The sequence below is a fragment of the Anolis carolinensis genome, chromosome 1, assembly GCF_035594765.1.
Source record: "Anolis carolinensis isolate JA03-04 chromosome 1, rAnoCar3.1.pri, whole genome shotgun sequence".
In the NCBI taxonomy this organism is placed as follows: domain Eukaryota; kingdom Metazoa; phylum Chordata; class Lepidosauria; order Squamata; family Dactyloidae; genus Anolis; species Anolis carolinensis.
The window spans coordinates 92710791-92729267 of NC_085841.1; the positions used below are offsets into that span (position 1 = coordinate 92710791).

An 18477-nucleotide genomic window follows, 5' to 3' on the forward strand; every position below is an offset into this window, starting at 1 on the left:
CGAATGTTGGATAAGTGAGATTCTTCTTTAATATGAAATAATTACTGGGATAGAATAATGCAGAACAATATAATCTCTAAAACCAGGACAGTAAATAAACAGGGGAATTCCACACAGGAAACAATCAGGGCCAGCTAACACCTCCCAACAAAGTATTCCCATCATCAAAGTCTGACAAATCCTGTTTTCTCAGGGCCACAGACAGTAGAAGCACATAAAATATCGCAAACAACACCACTCTGAAAACAAGGGAATTCCAGACAGGAAACAATCAGGGCCAGCTAACACCTCCCAACAAAAAATTCACTCAGGGAGGAAACAGCCATGCTTTAAAGCTGCAAGGCCATTACATCCTAATCATTTTTCCTAATTGCAGCATTCATACTTGCCTCCAACAAACAAAAAAAAACCAATCAGAAATATTGTATATTCACAACCTTTAGGAAATAATATCCCCTGATGGCGCAGCGTGTTAGAGCGCAGAGCTGCTGAACTTCTGGACCAAAAGGCCACAGGTTTGAATTGGAGGAGCGGAGAGAGCCCCCACTGTTAGCCCCAGCTTCTGCCAACCCAGAAGTTCGAAAACATGCAAATGTGAGTGCATCAATAGGTACTGCTCTGGTGGGAAGGTAACGCCGCTCCATGCAGTCATCCCACATGACCTTGGAGGAGTCTACGGACAACGCTGGCTCTTCGGCTTAGAAATGGAGATGAGCACCAACCTCCAGAGTAAGACACGACTGGACTTAATGTCTGGGGAAAACCTTTACCCTTGACCTTAACTACCACCAATTCCTCAATACTTTATTTCCCATACCACCATACTTGGCCACAGCAACGCGTGGCCGGGCACAGCTAGTGAATTTATATATTAACAACAAATATTTTTCTATTCTATATTTCCTTCAGTGAACTCAAAGTAGTGTACACAGATCCTCCTCTCTCATACTGCTTCCTAGTGATAATGTTGTGAGGAATGTCAGCATGAAAGAGAGTGACTATTAAAAGCGACCTAGTGAATTTTGGGAGTGAATGGGGACTTGAATCTCATGCCCCAGTCCAACACTAACTAATTCACCACCCAAGATCTTACTTAATATCTACTTCTTGCAGAGAAAATAATTTGTTTAACTAGTCAAAGCATAATGTCTCAGGTGAAGTGCTGTCCAAAAACTTTGCAAACACATTGTTGTGATCTGTGGAAAGATATCTCAAGTAACTTGAGACAGGATAAACAAGTAATATATGGACTTTCACCCTACTAAGAAGGCAAACACATATCATCAAAAGACTGGGTAATATCCAAGCAATATCAGCTTGTCTGCTGGTTTAGTAATCCTTGCTGCTGATTGGAAGGGTCAATTTACAGGCTGTCCATCTGCCCAAGAGGAGCTGACCCCAGATCCAGGAAGGATGTAATATGTTTTATCTGATAGTATGTGTATGTATCATGCCAGTGGCTGTTGGTCTATATTTGTTAATCACCTCTAAGCTAACCAAGCCTCCTGGGGTAATGCACAACAAGTAGAAACAGCTAAAACTTTTTTTAAAGGAGAGATTAAAATGATCTTTAAACTTTCCAAAATATTGACAATTAAAACAATTCAAAAAACTAATGTGATACCTTAAAGAGCAGCAGTTGGATTACACTGTTTTTTTTTCAAGCTTCCCGCTGTCCATTTGTTCCTCTTCATCTTTAATGAAAGTGTTTTTTCTCAATGGTTTAAATGAATTTCAGTTTGTAGAATGTAAACCACAAATTATTGCATTTGCACAATGCTGGTGTACTTTCAAGTTTTATGGGACTAAGTAGAATACGTTGTATTGATCTGCTGAAAGCAAACAAACTTCAACCACTAGTTGGTCATGCAAAACAATATAAAAAAAGTTAATTTTTAAATATTCACAAAAGTGTAGCATGAATCCTATTAATATGCGGGAGAAATCAGTTACAGCAAAATTGATAAGAGGAGAAGTTCTTTTGCACCTAATTGAGGCAGCTAGATTTGGCATTGGCATTGTAATCTTCCAATTTTCAACGGGTCAGAATGAATATTTTTTGCACCTAATTGAGGCAGTTAGATTTGGCTTTGGCATTGTAATCTTCCAATTTTCAACAGGTCAGAATGAATATTCTTTAACATTAATGTTTTTTTTAAAGTTACTTTTTGAACTGCCCCTAGAATGACCATCTCAACTACAGAATTCTAAGACATGTAGCCTCAAAGTAACTTTTCCAAGGTTTGATAAAAAAAAATCATGTATATGGAGTGAGAGAACATAATCACAAAGAAATTGTGCTTCTGCTTGGTCCCTTTTTATGTCCTCTCAATTCGCTTCAACACAAAGATTATGACAGAAACCAGCTTCCATTAATTTGCAAGACTATCAGAAAGCACAGCCACTGGACTGGGATTATGGATACAAGGATACCAACACACACTTATAACCGCCGCCCCCCCCCTCCCCACACACACACATATACATTTTTAGCAGAGAATTCTAAGTATCTCATGAAACCACACATATCAAGCTTCACTAGAATGAAGCCATGACAATTAAAGTAGTATCAAACAGCTGCATAGCATAGACACGCACAACATTTGGATATTGAAGCTGTTGCTCTCCCCACCTGCTCTGCTTTTGATCTTTAGCATTTTTGTCAGGTCCATTTTACAGGGCTGCACATTGATTTCTCATATTACTAATGGGCAGCTCTGCTGAGACGGGTGGTTTCCACAGCACAGCATTGCATCACATTGCATTTTATTAAATTAAAGCAGGAAGGAAAAGTAAGGAAAGTGTTCTTAATAATCAGTAAATCCTGTAATCGGACACTTCTGCTTTGATATACAAACTGGATCTTTGCAGTGTGCATTCTGAAGGACATTTCTAAGATCTTAAATTACACAAAGATCTGCAAGTTCCCATACACAACTTCTTCAAAATAATTTCCCTTAATAATAGCTTCCCAAGGTACAAAACTATTATTTTAACTTTGTATGCACAGAATGCTTGTTAATAGTGGCTTCGTGGCCTGTTTACCTATGACAAGCAAAACAAAAAACTTCCAAGCAACAAGGCTAGGTTTCTGCTAACTCACAGAACCAGAGAAACAGAGAAGTGGAATTGACTATCTGTTGCACTAAAGCCATGTGCTATTGAGTAATAAATGAAGGAAGTGCAGATATCAAGACTAACCACTGTTTGACATTATTTCTGATCTCCATAAGCCACCAAATCACAATTTGAATAAATGAAAGTACCATAGTTTGGCATTATATCTAAATTAGCAGACAATGGTTTAGAATTGTAACTCCATATGCCACTGTTTGGCCTGTTTAGTATCCAGAAATTCTCAAGAAAGATAAAAGAATGATGGAAACCACACAAAGCATGTTTGGAGGTTCAACTATGATTCACATAAGACATAGTTTGGTGCTGGATTTGATAAATTTGCTCAAATTGTAAGGATCCGTTTTTAAGGCACAAGTGTATATATGGCCTCTGGTGGTGCAGCAGGTTAAACCGCTGAGCTGCTGAACTTGCTGACAGGGAGTGGAGTGAGCTCCTGCTATTAGCCCCAGCTTCTGCCGATCTAGCAGTTCGAAAACATGCAAATGTGAGTAGATCAACAGGTACTGCTTCAGTGGGAAGGTAACAGCACTCCACACAGTCATGCTGGCCACATGATCTAGGAGGCGTCTATGGACAACACCGGCTCTTTGGCTTAGAAATGGAGATGAGCACCAACCCCCAGCGTTGGACATGACTAGACTCAATGTCAGGGGAAACCTTTACCCTTACCTACTATATACAGTGTCTAACTTTCCAGTTTGGGCAAGCAATTGGAATGTGTGGTGGCCTCCCAGCTCTGGGGATTTTTGGATGAAACAGATTATTTAGATTAATTTCAATCTGGTTTCAGGCCCGACTATGGGACAGCGGCAGCCTTGGTCACCTTGGAAGATGACCTAAACAGGAAACTGCACAGAGAAAGTATGTCCCTGTTTAATTCCAAGATAATATTTGCTTTTTGTACATTTTAACTATATTGCTTTGTAAGAGTGAGCTGCTTTGGATCTTAATCCTGAGGAAAAAGCAGGGCATAATAAACAATAACAGCAGCAGAATATATAACATTCTTTCTTCCCTTGGCTATGCTACCAGGGCTCCAACAAAACCTGGAGAACCATATGAATCTCACTCCTAGCTTAGAAAAAAATGTTGCTTTTTCCAGTGCAGTTTTAGCCACAAGTCTGGATGTGACAGGTGATCAGGAGGAGGAGGAAAGAGGGAAGTAATGTGAAGATCAGGGGATTCCATTCTGAAGCAGAAAACTTGAGTTAACTTAAGAAATGTCTGCAAGTGGACAGATATGCAGGTAGAATTTAAAGCAATTACACAAGAAGTTGTGGAAAGTTCAGGTACTTTCAGCCAGTGCAGATAGGCAGATGCAGTATTATTGACTTTTCACAAGGAAAACCTGCGTTCACATCAGTGGCCATGAATATCATTGAATGGATTCTGCTGAACTTTTATAGAGCGGTTTGTGGAGGTGGGAGAAAAGGCCACCCCAAAGGACTTGGAGAAATGCAAGAATTTATTCCTCTTACCTATACACTCAGTTCATTTTGAGACACTCATACAACCATGATAAAAACTAAACAAGTCTAGTAAAGCACTAAATGACAAAAACACTATGAAAAAGAACATTTGCTGATCATTTTCTGATAACCAGAAAAAGTATATATACAAAAGTATTAATGAATGCTGAAATACTGGTAATACACTGACATCTAGAATTACTGTATCTGTTTATTTATCTCTGTCACCTAACATTTATAACTTCCTATTTCCTAAACATTTGTCAAGTGTTTGCAGACCATTTGGAAGGCAAGTTCATTTTTATTCCTAAATTAACATCTTCTTGAACACTTTTTTCTGTAGCTTTCCTTACATCCAGTTGGAAGATAGTCTTCATTTATTTTTCATACATAGTTAAAAAGCAAAATGCAGAAAGAATCAAGAAAACCAATATGTGAAGGAAGGAATGAAACAAGGGGTTATACAGCAGAGCCTTCATAGTAACACTACATTATTGGGAATTTAGATACCCTGTAGGCCAGGAATTATTTGGCTGGTCTGAAAAGAGTGACTAAGAAAGGAAAAGGGGCTCTTAATCTACATTAGTGGAACAGAAAAGAGTCCTTTAGGCAGGTGCATTTGTGGGGGACAATTTTTCCATGTTCTGTTTGAAAAAATTCTCATAGGCTTAAAATGGCCCAGACTGGACCAGAAAAACGCAAAAATGTTTTCCATCTCTTTATAGGGAATTTGCAATTTCTGCACCAAAATGCATTTTTCCTGAGGAGTCTAAGGTTCTACACTACCATATAATCCAGTTCAAAGCAGATAATCTGGGTTTTATCTGGCTGTATAGAAGGGACCTAACACGTGTTCAACTTTCAATAATCTCCTAGAGGCCAATATAGGCCCAGTCCTCAACAGCTGCTCAATCCTAGTCTGATAGCAGGGGAGAGACCTTGTGGTGCATACATCCAACAGTTCCAACCCTGTGTTGCTTTTTTACTGTATTTCTGCCTCATCTTCATTAAATCATCTAGAGCTTCTATAGTTCTAGCAACTCCCCTCTCCTCTACTAAGTTTTGTTTACATTTTTCTTTCATCTTTGATTTTTCTTTTCCACTGTTAGCCACTTTCACCATCACATACTATTTCCTCATACAGGCAGTCCCCAAGTTACAAACATCCTATTTACAAATGACTCATAATTAAGAACAGGGGAAGTGAGACAAATCTTCTCCTCAGAAGGGAACTTCACTCCTGGAAGAGTTATGGAGAAAAGGTGTTTCCACTGAAGCTGTGTCAGCAGTCCTTGTTTCCAGAACAAGCCAAACTTTTCAAAATCCAATTCTCACAGGGTAAGAAAGTGGAGTAAAATCTTCTGAACAGTGGGCACAGACAGAAAAACAGACACCACAGGGTTGTTAACTCTTCTCTATGCTATTCAAAGATAGAGATATATAGATATAGATACACATGCATGCACATACACACGTACTTAAAAATGTACCTGTTCTGACTTATAAACAAATTCAACTTAAGAACACACCTACAGAACCTATCTTGTTTGTAATTTGGGGACTGCCTTTTTTAACCCTGGGCCTACATTATTAATCCCACACACCCACCCCAAAGTATCTTGGCTAGTGGAAGTATCAGGTGTGAAACTGGGAGGCTCAGCATGGGGTCTTCTGGACCCACCCTGTGCCAAATGGCCCTTCTTGGCCTCCAAGATCTGGTGCCTCTGTGGAACAAGGCTTTACTTCCAATGGGTTAAACCCACAGTTTTAACCAGGCCCATCAGACATCATAAAGGCTCCAGTCTAACTAGTTCAGGGCACAGATGCTGAACATATGACACGGATAACTTATGGAACCAAACGGAACCGCATCCCCACATTATGTGGGTTGAGCAACCAACTTTGATCAGTCCACAAGCTGCTTTTGGCTCTTGCCATGTCCTTGATCCAGACAACTGACCTATTTTTTTATCAGATGTCTCTGTCCCTTTGGTCCTGATTCTCCCTCTGCCTGGACTGAACCCAGTGGTAGCCCAGATCCTGAGCATTGTCTCTCTGCCAGAAAAACTTAAACTGTTTCTAACCATTCTTGTTGCATTCTTGCTCCTTCTTACCTTCTCACCTTAAGTGCTATCTTCACAGCCTCTTCCTGCCTCTGTTTTCTTTTGCCTCTGAAAACACAGATAGTATTGTTTACTGTGCCATATGGAAGGCCTGCCTTTTGGATTGTTCACACCAGTTAAGCCAGTATGAAAGGTTTCACTTGTCACAAACATAGTACTCAAAAGGAGAGGTGTGTGTATGTTTTAGGATGACAGAGAGAAGAATTCAAAAATAGACCAGAAAGAGTACATTAAGGGAAAATTATATTATTGCCTCAGATGTTCACTCAAGGAATGTGCTCGCTCTCCAAAAATGCATTATGTAAAATCCTTTCCATTGAACTCATGTGGGTTCCATTAAAATTTAGCTGAAGGAAAGATTTCTTTACCTGTTAGCATGCAATAAAACCTGTGAGGCAGAGACAGGGGCAACTCAAGCCATACGCAAATTATGCAATTGCTGAAGGCGCCATGAGCTGGCGGAGCCTGGAAGGGTGCAGCGCCCGCCTCCCTCCCTCCCTGGCTCCCCTGCCCTATTTGCGCCTTGCCCCTTTAACTGTGTTCCCGGGGCACCTCTCTGTCTTTTCCACCCTCCGATGCCCACGTCATCACCAGCAGCAGCAGCAGCAGCGGGCTCAGCCTTTTGTTTCTCGCCGCCGCCGCCGGGCTTCTGCCACCCTCCTGGTCCCTCCACCCAGGCGCTGCCTCTTGCAGGATGGTGAGCAGCGCACAGGGGCCCAGCCGAGGGCGTGGAGGGCTGAGTCGGGGGAGAGGCCTCCAAGGAGGGAGGGAGAAAGGGCAAGCGGGGACTCCTTCCCTCCCTTCCTTTCTTCCTTCCCGGGGTCCCTGGCGGGAGTCCCTTGGAACCTCTGGCACTGAGCGAGTGGCCCACCATGGAGGAGGAGGCGGGGTGGGACTGAGGATCCCCTGGCGCCCTCCCTCTTCTCCCTCCCTCCCTCCCTCCCTTCTTCCTCTCCCTTTCTGCCCTTCCTTCTTCCTCTTTCCCTCCCATCCTTCACTCCTTCCTTCTTTCCTTCGTCCCTTCTTTCTTTCTTTCTTTCCTCTTTCTTTCCTTTCTCCTTTCTTTCCTCCCTCATCTCCTTTCTACTGCACCGACATAAATTGGCTGTTTTCCCAGTCTCTGTGGTGGGTTTATGGCCTTGTTCCAGAAGCATTCTCTCCTGACGTTTCGCCTGCATCTATAGCAGGCATCCTCAGAGGTTGTGAGGTCTATGAAACTAGGCAAGTAGGGTTTATATATCTGTGGAATGTTCAGGGTGGGAAAAAGAACTTTTGTCTGAGGCAGGTGTGAATGTTGCAATTGGCCACCTTGATTAGCATTAAATAGCCTTGCAGCTTCAAAGCCTGCCTGCTTTCTGCCTGGGGTAATCCTTTGTTGGGAGGTGTAAGCTGGCCCTGATTGTTTCCTGTCTGGAATTCCTCTGTTTTCTGAGAGATGTTCTTTATTTACTGTCCTGATTTTAGAGTTTTAAAAATACTAACATTTTGCCCACATCTACTAACTTTGTTCCCACTTTAAGTAAGTCACCCCAGCCTTGCCATCAGAGTTGTCAGAGGTTGAGAAGAAGGTCTGCTCATCATTCTCATGCTCAGCAGAGGACAAGGACCATAGTTGTCATACTGAGCATATTCTCAAAAATGCCAAAATAACAAAGCTATTCAAGCTTCTTTCTTAGTAAGAAGGCTAAAATTACCATATTTACATCAGTCTAAGCCACACCTTTTTTTGCCTAAACTAACTTTTGTCTAACTTTTATTTTTCAGTTATTGGTTTGGGGGGGGGGGGCGCCAAAAATACTGTTTTCTTACACTTGAAAATTATCTAGGGCCAGCCCTGGGGAGAGAAGGCATCTTTGTGTTTTAATCATTTATCTTGTGTGCTGGTCCAGAGACAGAAAAGCTGGTCTAGGAGCCAGATTCAATACAGTGCAGTGATCTAAAATGGTCCTAATCTGATTGACTCTCACGATTCTCTTTGTCTTTCTGCTAAAATATTTTCTCCTTCGCAACAGTCCTTGGAACTTTGAATTTTACTAGATATCTAGATGTCCCTGACATTTCTTCCCTATATTTATTTATTGAGTTTGGGAGAAAGGTAAGACGTAGTCGCTTTGGCTAAGATGAAAAGCACACAGCATCAGGAATGCAGAACCTATGGGTCACTTGATGCTATTAAACACCAATACCAATGGTCAGTCATGACTGAAGCTCCTTCTACACTACCACATAATCCAGATTATCAAAGCACACAATCCACATTATTTGCTTGGATTATGGGAGTCTACACTGCCATCAGGGCCGGTCTAACGCTAAAGCGGCTGAAGCGGCGGCTTTGGGCGCAGGTGGAAGGGGGCGCTGTGGAGGCCTAATTATAATGCACTGCGCACCATCGCTCAAAAGCGCCCCCCCCCTCTTCTCCCTCTTTCCCCCCCCTCCTTCCGCTTTTACCTGCTCTCCCTTTCTGCCTTGCAGCAAGGCTTTGAGGCTGCGGAGGGGGCGGGGCCTAAGGCCACGGAGGGCACGCAGCTCCCAGGAGACCACGCCCCCTACTTCCGAAGGAGTGCCTTGGAAGTGCCCTTCGGCCCCGCCCCCTCCGCAGCCCAATCAAGATGGCAGTTCTCATGGGCTGTCTGGCCATGTTCCAGAAGCATTCTCTCCTGACCTTTCACCTGCATCTATGGCAGGCACTCTCAGTGGTTGCAAGGTCTGTTGGAAACAAGCAAGTGGGGTTTATATATCTGTGGAATGTTCAGGGTGGGGAAAAGAACTCTTGTCTGAGGCACGTGTGAATGTTGCAAATGGACACCTTTATTAGCATTAAATATCCTTCAGCTTCAAAGCCTGGCTGCGTTTTGCCTGGGGTAATCCTTTGTTGGGAGTTGTTAGCTTACCCTGATTGAGGATCTCCTGGCGCCCTCCCTCTTCTTCTCACTCCTCCTTCTCCCTCCTCTCCCTTTCTGGCCTTCTTCCTCTTTCCCCTCCTTTCTTTCCTTCCTTCCTTCCTTCCTTCCTTCCTTCTTTCTTCCTCCTTCCCTTCTTCCTTCCTCATCTCCTTTCTACTGCAGGGATTCATTGGCCGTTTCCCCAGTCTCTCTGTGAGTTTATATCTATGTTTCAGAAGCATCCTCTTCTGACGTTTCGCCTGCATCTATGGCAGGCACTCTCAGTGGTTGCGAGGTCTGTTGGAAACAAGCAAGTGGGGTTTATATATCTGTGGAATGTTCAGGGTGGGAAAAAGAACTCTTGTCTGAGGCATGTGTGAATGTTGCAAATGGACACCTTTATTAGCATTAAATATCCTTCAGCTTCAAAGCCTGGCTGCGTTTTGCCTGGGGTAATCCTTTGTTGGGAGTTGTTAGCTTGCCCTGATTGAGGATCTCCTGGCGCCCTCCCTCTTCTTCTCACTCCTCCTTCTCCCTCCTCTCCCTTTCTGGCCTTCTTCCTCTTTCCCCTCCTTTCCTTCCTTCCTTCCTTCCTTCCTTCCTTCCTTCCTTCCTTCCTTCGTCCCTTCTTTCTTTCTTCCTCCCTCCCTCCCTCCTTCCCTCCTCATCTCCTTTCTACTGCAGGGGCATTCATTGGCCGTTTCCCCAGTCTCTCTGTGAGTTTATATCTATGTTCCAGAAGCATTCTCTTCTGACGTTTCGCCTGCATCTATGGCAGGCACCCTCAGTGGTTGCGAGGTCTGTTGGAAACAAAGCAAGCGGGGTTCTTCTCTCAGTGGTTGTGAGGTCTCTTGGAAAATAGGCAAGTGGGGTTTAAATATCTGTGGAATGTTCAGGGCTGGAAAAAGAACTCTTCTCTGAGGTACCTTAATTAGCATTAAATAGCCTTGCAGCTTCAAAGCCTGGCTGCTTTCTGCCTGGGGTAATCTTTTGTTGAGAGGTGTTAGCTGGCCCCGATTGTTTCCTGTCTGGAATTCCTTTGTTTTCTGAGTGGTGTTCTTTATTTACTGTCATGATTTTAGAGTTTTTAAAATACGGACGTTTCGCCCACATCTACTAAGTTTGTCCCCACTTCAAGTAAATCACCCCAGCCTTGCCATCAGAATTGTCAGAGGTTGAAAAAAAGGTCTGCTCATCATTCTCATGCTCAGCAGGGGACAAGGACTATAGTTATCATGCTGAGAATATTCTTTAAAATGCCAAAGCCTAGTTACTGTAGGCCTATTCAAGCTTCTATCTGAGTAAGAAGGCTAAAACTACCATATTTACATCAATCTCAGCCACACCTGTTTGCCTAAATGACTATTCCAAAGTTGAGATGCACATTACATTTGTGTAATACAGTAAAGACAAGTGGGTCGCTGTGAGCTTTCTGGGCTGTATGGCCATGTTCCAGAAGCATTCTCTCCTGATATTTCGCCTGCATCTATGGCAGGCATCCTTAGAGGTTGGAAACCAATCAAGTGGGGTTTATATATCTGCAGAAAGTCCAGGGTGGGAGAAATAAAGAACTCTTGTCTGTTGGAGACAGGTATAAATGTTTCAATTGCTTGGCTGCTTCCTGCCTGGGGGAATCCTTTGTTGGGATGATTTATTATTATTATTATTATTATTATTATTTATTATTATTTTATTATGACACAGCAAGATAGATATGCTGGATTTCATATCACAAAATCACAAGTCAAACACTTCCCAAGTGTCTAGGACTGTGTGATGTATTTTCGGATGATGTGCGCAGATCCCAGCAGGGTGGCCTTTTGCAGCTGGCAGATCGTAATTTTGTCAATGTCTATTGTTTCCAAATGCCAGCTGAGATCTTTTGGCACGGCACCCAATTATTATTATTATTATTATTATTATTATTATTATTATTATTATTATTATTATTAGGCCTTGCTCCAGGGAAGGTTCTTCTGCTGTGGCTCCCTACCTATCTATCTACCTTGCCATATATTTTCCACATTGTGTGTATGTGTATGTATATATAAGATACATATATATATATATAGACAAACACATATGCAGGGACCATATATGCCACGTGTGTGTGTGTTCTCTTCATCTCTACCTTTTATTTTTCAGTGATTGGTTTGTCCGGTGGGGGGGGGGGGGCAAAAATACTGCTTGCTTACACTTGAAAATTACCTAGGGCCGGCCCTGACTGCCATATAATCCAGTTCAAAGCAGATAATCTAAATTTTATATGACAGTGCAGAAGGGGCCTGAAACTGTAATTCAGCACCATTTGAAGAGCCAAAATTTTCCCAAGCTCTATACTATACCATTGTAGGGACATATGTATAACTAACTACACTATATAATTGATATGATTTGACACAGCTTTAACTGCCATGGCTCAATGCTATAGAATCACAGGAGTTAAAATTTTTAAAAGTCTTTAGTCTAAAGAGTGCAGGTGCCCCACCAAATTTTAATTTCTATGATTCCACAGGACTGAGTAATGAGAGTTAAAGTGGTATCAAATTGCATTCATTCTATAGTGTAGATGCACTCTAAGGGCCCTTCCACACAGTCAAGTAACCCAGAATATCAAGGCAGATAATCCACAACATATGCTTTGAACTGGATTATCTGAGTCCACACTGCCATATAATCCGGTTCAATGTGGATTTTATACAGCTGTGTGGAAAGGACCTAAGAGAGTGTGGAATACATAATTTATTTATTTATTTTATTTACAGTATTTATATTCCGCCCTTCTCACCCCAAAGGGGACTCAGGGTGGATCACATTATACACATACAGGGCAAACATTCAATGCCCATAAACACATCGAACCGAGACAGAGACAGACAGACAGACAGACAGACGCAGAGGCAATTTAACCTTCTCCTGAGGGGATGTTCGATTCTGGCCACAGGGGGGAGCAGCTGCTTCATCATCCACTCTGATGGCACTTCCTCACTTCCTCATTCCAACATTGTAAATTAGTTAAACTTGCCTCCCCACTTTTATAAGTGGTACCTTATTTCCTACTTGATAGATGCAACTATCTTTCAGGTTGCTAGGTCAGCAACGAGCAGGGGCTATATTTTATTTTTAATTGACGGGTGCTCACCCCGCCACGGGCTGGCCTCGAACTCATGACCTCATGGTCAGAGTGATTTATTGCAGCAGCTGCTCACCAGCCTGCGCCACAGCCCGGCCCCTATATATAATGCCTATATCCTTTGAATCTAAACACATCCCTAGGTTGTTGTTTTTTTTTTTTGTTTTTTTTTGTCAGGAGCAACTTGAGAAACTGCAAGTTGCTTCTGGTGTGAGAGAATTGGCCGTCTGCAAGGATGTTGCCCAGGGGACGTCCAGATGTTTGATGTTTTACCATCCTGTGGGAGGCTTCTCTTGTGTCCCCGCATCCCTAGGTATAATAGGCACATAATGATGCAAATCTCTTTCTCAGTGAATTTCATAACAGACATATCATGACAAACAATCTGAGTCTTTAGTTAGTACTTTTTAAAGTGAAAACTATTAGCTTTTGTTCTGGTTTTGGTCCCTTTTGTTAGCACAGAACTGTCATTTGAACTTGTCATGGGAAACAGTAAGTTGATGTATTATTCACCTATAAAAGGTCTCAGAATAAGTCTAGGGGTGTGTTTTTTATCTTGCTACAAAACCTGGGAATATGATATTTTAGATTGGTGATGCCCTTTCTAATCTCTTCCCCAATGCAAAAAATGCTGGCAGATCACGGAAAGGGGTTTTACCCTAAAAATAAGCCAAAAATATTTTGAGGATTATACTAATAAATCACCAGAAGATTGACAGCAGACACTTTAATTTTATCTTTTCATTCTGTCTTTCTGGGGATCAGACCTTTTTATTCATGATTGGTAATCTTACAAAGCAATGATGATCATTTTTATTTCTTTGTGTAAATTTGCCTTTTTTCCAGCTCATTGAGACTTTGGAGCTGTTTCAATAATGTTCCATGCAACGTTAATGTCAGCGCTGTAGTATCATTTCCTCATAGGTACTTCCTAGTTGAGTCCACACTACAGCATAGATAAAATAGAATGAGTCACATTTTAAAAAGTGGATTCAACTGAGAAGGTTGCCCTAAAGGCTGTAACAGCCAGTATTCTTTGATGTTGAAAGATGTGTATACATATTCCACATTATCTATCCATACTATTCCAAATTCTCTAAGAAATTCTGACAAGCAACCTGAAGGCACAAACACTTTATTGTGAGTTTTCTGGACATTCGTGGTGTTTATGTAGATCAGGCATGGGCAAACTTTGGCCGGTAAGCTGTTAGCATTGGTGGGAGTTGAAATCCAAAACACTTGGTGGGCCAAAGTTTGCCCATGATGTAGATACATGTCTTCAACTATCCAACCAAAATGAATTTTGTTTTGTTATAGGTAATTTAGTTATTGTTTGGCTTCTATATATTATAATAACAAGTTTGAAAGTAAACAACAAAACCACTGAATCAAATCACGCCAAATTTGGCCACAAAAGACATAGTCATCCAAAATATGTCTTTCAATGAAAAAACCCTAGAAAAATAGTCCAAATTAGAGGATGAGGAAGAGCCTTTCTCCCCCAAACTGCCAGTTAGAAAGGTAGGTTCTGCTGCCTTTTGCCCCCTCCCCCCCACTGCCTTTAGGCCCTGCCCCCTTGGTATCCTTGCAATTCCCTCAGCCAAAATGGCACCCAGGGCACAGGCAGAGTGCACTTAGGACTGATCCACTGCCTATAAAATACAGATTATCTGATTTGAACTGGATTATATGGTAATGTAAACTCAGGGTCCTTCCATACAGCTTTATTACCCATTTATAATCTTATATTATCTGCTTTGAACTGGATTATCTTGAGTCCACACTGCCATATAATCCACTTCAGTGTGCATTTTATACAGCTGTGTAGAAGGGGCCTCATATAATTCACTTCTAAGCAGATAATATAATATTATAAATATAATATGAAATAATTACTGTGGTATAGTAATACAGAACAATATAATCTCTAAAACCAGGACAGTAAATAAAGAGCAACACTCTGAAAACAGGGAAATTGGGAATTCCAGAAACGAAACCATCAGGGCCAGCTAACACTTCCCAACAAAGGATTCCCCCAGGCAGGAAGCAGCCAAGCTTTGAAGCTGCAAGGCCATTAAATGCTAATCAAGGTGGCTAATTGCAGTATTCATACCTGCTACAACGAGACTATTAATTGCTATTCAAACTGGCCAACCAAGGATTCCACAAGGTAGAAAATGGCCAGGCTTGCAAGCAGCAAGGCTATTCAGTGCTATTCAACCTGGCCAACCAAGATTTCCCCTAGATGAAAAACCCCCATGCTTTGAAGCCAAGAGGCTACTCTGTGCCATTCAACCTGGCCTAACCTTATGTAGAAAGCAGCCAGGCTTTTAAACTGCAAGTCTATTCAGTGCAATTCAATCTGGCCAAACAATGATTCCCCTAGAAAGGAAGTAGCCAGGCTTCACAGCAGCTCTTTGATTGAGGGTGCTACTCCAGCTACTCCAGAAAACAGCCAGGCTTTGAGGCTGCAGGGCTATCCACTGCTATTCCACCTGGCCAACAAATGATTCCCAAAAGCCACAGCAACGCGTGGCCAGGCAAAGCTAGTAAAGTTATATTTTAGCTGGACATGGACTATTTGCTCATAACTCCTGAAACTTTACCTTTGTGGAGGGGGCCATTTGGAAACATGTTTGTATTTCTTGATGTATTTTTTATTTTGAAAAAAGTAAGCAAAAAAAGCAATTAAAAATTACATGATGCTAACCAGTAACACTATATGTTGGTTTTGAATACAGAAAAATCACCAAGAGGAAAAAAAAATACATTTTCATCAGAGCAATGAGAATGAGTTACTGTGTTTCAAGCTCTGCTGCACAGTCTGATATCCATTATTACACACAGAGGATTGGATCCTAAATTGTTTCTTATTTCGTGTAAAAGATAAATGGGTTCAGCTTCCACAAACTCTCTCTGTCTGCAGCCTCCCGTGCTCTATTGCATACTCATTTTCAGAGGGTGCATCTTCACTGTAGAATGAATGCAATTTAACACCATTTTAACTGTCATAGCTCAGCGCTATGGAATCATGGGAGATGTAGTTTCATAAGATCATTAGCCTTCTCTACAAAAGAGTGTTGTTCTGTGCTTGATACCAACTAAACTACAGCTTCCATGATTCCATAGCATTGAACCTTAATGGTTAAAGAGCTATCAAACTGCATTCATTCTACAGTGTAGATGCAACCGGGGATCCCCCCCTAAACTTTGTAAGTACATTTTCATAGTGTTGCAAAGAAGTCTTGTCCCCATAAATGTAGCCTCTTCTCTTCTGTTTTACTAATAAAGGAGGGTAATGATCATGCCCAGTTGCCCTTCACTGGGCCTGTTTTATAAGGTATCCCTTTCTGAGAACTCTGGCCACACTATCATATAAAATCCAGATGATCTGTTTTGAACTGGATTATATGGTAGGGTAGACTCAGATAATCCAGTTCAAAGCAGATAATGTAGATTATCTCCTTTGATAATCTTGATTATATGGCAATGTAGAAGAGGCCTTAATAGTCAGGCCATAGAGTTTGCAGTAATGGCCCATTAATACTTGATGCCAGGGTGGTTTCAGACTACACTGTTATACCACTATGATTCCACTTTAACTACCACAGCACCCTATGGGATTCTGTGATTTGCAGTTTAGGAAGGGAAATTTATAATGCTAACCCTTTTAATGTCTGACCAAATGAAAAACCCTACACTTTCAAAGACTGCAGCCATAGAAGTTAAGGTGGACCAACACACATTTTGATGCCTCAAATGTTAACCCTGCTTTTTGGTATAACTGACCTGCTGATTCCAAAAATGGCACCAGTTTCCCACCTCTGGTTTAGTTTTTTGAGATGCAGAACATAAACCATCTACCAGTTGCCATCTGTTTGCCTATAAAAACTATGATAATGATAAGCATAAGAAACTAGAGATAATGCGGTTTGCTGAATCAGCATCCTAAATAGCCCTTCGGATAGGCCAAAAACCAAGACACCAAGAAAACTGTTTTTTGAAACTGTAATCTGTCAGTATGACCCATATTCATCATAAAGGGCAAGATTAATTCACCTCCAACTTTGTTATGGTGACTGGAGTCATGAATGCAATCTAAAGCCATTTTAGAAAAAAAGTGTAAATTACTTTTAAAATGCCAGAACAGGGAAAATTGAGTACTTGTTTACTTGCTAGTTATTATCCTGGGTTTGGATGTTTTTCTGGTACCAATTTACTTTTGTCTTCTTATTGAAGAGAGAAGTTACCATAGCAACTCTTAAAGCACTTTGTGTTCTGCACTTGACATCAACTAAACTGAAAAATGACTTAAGGATATATAAGGAGAGACAGAACTATAGATATGCCCCCTCCAGCACACTGTGAATGCCTCTATAAAGTCCCATAATTCCAAGGCAAAATACAGTTTTTAAATAAATCTTCTTTTATTTTGTTTCTAGTAAGAACACTTCACATAAAGATTGGATGCAAACAATCTCTTTGTACATTCACACTTTGTTTCTTACTGTTTTTGTTTCTCTTCTTCTTCCTTCACTTTTCTCCCTTTTTTCCTCTCTCATTCCTTTTTTCTACCTATGCTCATAAGGGACAGATTTCCAAAAATCAGATAGAGACAGAATATACAGTAATCTCTTTCTTTAAAATGTTTTTTTCCCAACTTTCCAGTAATAGAAGAACGTCTTGTTCAAAAAAGTATTTTATTCATACAAGTAACATGGGAAAACTGAATGAAACTATCAGGGTGAAAAGTACTGTACTTGATAGAATGAAAGGTTGCAAATTATGCATCCATTCTCCAACCTTCAGTTTTCTTCTTTCACAAATCTGTTGCTATTCTGCACACTAATCGGAAACACGTTATTTAGAGTCCCTTCCACACAGCTGTATAAAATCCACATTGAACTGGATTATTTGGCAGTGTGGACTCAGAGAATCCAGTTCAAAGCAGATATTATGGATCATCTGCCTTAGTATTCTGGGTTGTATGGCTGTGTGGAAGGGTCTTAAGTGTATCACTTTGTGTAGTTACAACAGTACTATCCCATATTAGAGGGATATATTGACATTCCTGGGAAATCCTCAAAATTTGGTGAAGAAGAAAAACAAACTAACAAATCCAGAAGAAGGGAGATAATCCAAAAACAGCCCAATGAAAACTGGCATCGTTAGGATCTTTAAAATGAAGCTATGATTTAGAAGAGAGGTACAGTACAATCCCCATATCTGTGGGATGGGTGTACAAAGTTTCATTTATTCACTTACAACAAAATATGACCTCTCTAAACATTTTTCTCCTCCCCCCCCCCCCCAGTTTCCTCGCATATTATTTCCTCACAGCAGGAGGTCACAAGGAGGAACATTATGGCAGCCAGGTAAGTGTAACTATATTTTCAGCCCAAAACACTGACATGGCTGTATGGACTGGGCCCAGAAATTGCGTGATGTGATACCCGGATCCAATCCACACAGGGCCCACACCTGGTAAGACATTATTCTTAGCTTAAGAATGACCAGGAAGAACAGGAAAAGCATGGAGTGAGTGGTGAAAATAGAGAAGAAAAAGAAAGTGAATGCATTATGGCTTTTTGTTGTTATTGTTGGGATAAAGGTGGCATATTAAACAATAAAAATAATGACAGAGTAGCAAGAGCCAAAGAGCACTTAGCTCCATTGGGAGAGAAACAGCTCTTGAGAAGGTGGATCAATGACCAGAGAAGAAGACCACTAGG

At 41.3% G+C, this 18477-nt stretch overlaps 1 protein-coding gene across 6 annotated transcripts in view; it reads right to left on the reverse strand.

Annotated features, from left to right (window-relative positions):
* The window catches only part of pkib (cAMP-dependent protein kinase inhibitor beta), a 75752-nt gene that overhangs the window by 18459 nt on the left and 38816 nt on the right, over positions 1–18477 (reverse strand). For 2 of the 6 annotated variants that reach the window (XM_016997541.2, XM_016997540.2), the window contains exon 2: positions 6722–6778. The exons of 3 other annotated variants lie outside the window; for them this stretch is intronic. Coding sequence is in view for 1 of the 3 variants with exons in the window: in XM_062979306.1 (XP_062835376.1) it covers positions 6744–6778 (35 nt within the window). In the remaining 2 variants the exon portion in view is untranslated. Of the gene's footprint in view, positions 1–6721; positions 6779–18477 lie in introns of those variants that run through there. One more of the 6 variants, XM_062979306.1, reaches the window with a different exon arrangement.